Below are 1,606 nucleotides of genomic sequence, written 5' to 3' on the forward strand. Positions count from 1 at the left end.
TCCTTTAAGATCACACCCATTCTTTCTGAACACAGGTGATGATTGTAGGGAAAAATAGGCAATTCTACTCCCATAGCTTAGTAAGTGCTTCTCCACTAATATAGGAACTTACCAGCTGAGTAATAAGTTGAGAAGCTTCTGCTTGATTTGCCACAGGAAGCAGCACCATTCCGAGTTCTAGCACAACAAGCTTTTGCACTGCTATGAAGTACTGGTCGCTTATTTGAGTCCTCTCGACAATTACAATTCCACCAAGACTGTTGGCCTGTATTGGAAAGGGAAGGCAGGGGAAAAAAGAAAGTCCTTGTTAACGGCAAGCTGATGCAATGCAGCACAGAGCAAACTCCTGTCATGTATGAGTTAATTTACCTAAAAGCAAATCAGAGGAAGAACAGAAGTTGCAGCAACAGTACTGGAGTTCAGTAAAGTACTATTACATAGATTTGTAATTTTTCAGTTTTCACTGAAAAAAAGTTGTGTCAAATTATGACACAACTTTAGCTCCTGTAGAATTTGAAGAGCACATGAAGAATGTTTTCAGAAGCACAGAATAGGTGAGTTCCACTTGGAAACTTTTTTTCTTTATGTGTTACTTACATTCCTAAACCGAACCAATCTTCGTTTGAAGTCATCTCCTGCAACCAAGTCTGCTTCAGAAATGTATAAAATGCAAATTTTGTTTGAAAGATGAAAGTCCACGAGTCCCAAGCCATCTTCAAAAATGAGCTTAATTTTCCCTTAACATGAGAACATTAAAAGAAAAAAATGCAATTATATTTTTTTAACTACTGTACTTTAACAGCACAACCTTCCTAATGTGTCAAAGTTCCTGTTGGCTTCTAAAGAAAGTGAAATTGATTGTCAAGTTTTTCTTTTTTTAAGCAAGGCCAGCACAAGCAACCTAAAGTACTGCATGATGCCTTTGAAAATGCCAACTAACAGCACTTTGACAGTGCAGATTCCAGATAGCTTCTTGATAAACTCTGGACTTGAACAAAACCTCCCACACTTTTCTGACAGCATCACCTTCAGTTTGCCAGCCAGTGAAAGCACTACCCCAGTATCTGTACAAATTCGAGGGATTTCAGTGGCGGTGCACATTCACAGTGGTGAATTCGCACTCACTGCTTGTGGCTCCCAAGCAGCAGTCAGTTCTTCCCCTCTACACTGCTTGGCAGCTATGACAGGATTAATCACAGGTACAGAATTTTCAGCTTGCTACCATGGATTATTGCACAAATACGGCCCCAGTCTGAGAGTAAAGCGTGTCCCAGCCAATCCAACAGCACTGGGCAGCAGAGGGACTGCTTCGCCTTAGGTTTTTGTTTTTTCCTCCCGAGTTTTCGTGCTTACCTTGCAGCCGCTGGGCTATCTCTGACCCTCTCCACTTCTCGTTCCCAACCACGTGCCCATAGGGGACCACCACGGATCCCGCTGCCGCAGGAAAGTTCGCTTTTGTTGTCATTACACCGCCTGGAGCTCTTCAGCAGCAGTTACACCCTGTTTACAAAAATAAAAATAATAAAGAGGAAGGCTGTAAGCCTGTTCCAAGCTTTTTTAAAGCTACAGGTCACGAGAAGACGCGGCGCTCTGCCACAGGCCGCAC

The 1,606-nt window shown here is 42.6% G+C and overlaps 1 protein-coding gene across 4 annotated transcripts in view; it reads right to left on the minus strand.

Annotated features, from left to right (window-relative positions):
* Positions 1-1,606, minus strand: part of FAAP24 (FA core complex associated protein 24) — a 29,646-nt gene that overhangs the window by 7,993 nt on the left and 20,047 nt on the right. For all 4 annotated transcript variants that reach the window (XR_014697333.1, XR_014697334.1, XM_084533840.1 and 1 more), the window contains 3 exons: positions 1,354-1,500; positions 598-737; positions 113-265 (listed from right to left, as the gene is read on the minus strand). Coding sequence is in view for 2 of the 4 variants with exons in the window: in XM_084533840.1 (XP_084389966.1) it covers positions 113-265; positions 598-737; positions 1,354-1,465 (405 nt within the window). In the remaining 2 variants the exon portion in view is untranslated. The remainder of the gene's footprint in view (positions 1-112; positions 266-597; positions 738-1,353; positions 1,501-1,606) is intronic.

The sequence above is a fragment of the Aythya ferina genome, assembly GCF_964211825.1.
Source record: "Aythya ferina genome assembly, chromosome: 12".
Taxonomy (NCBI): Eukaryota; Metazoa; Chordata; class Aves; order Anseriformes; family Anatidae; genus Aythya; species Aythya ferina.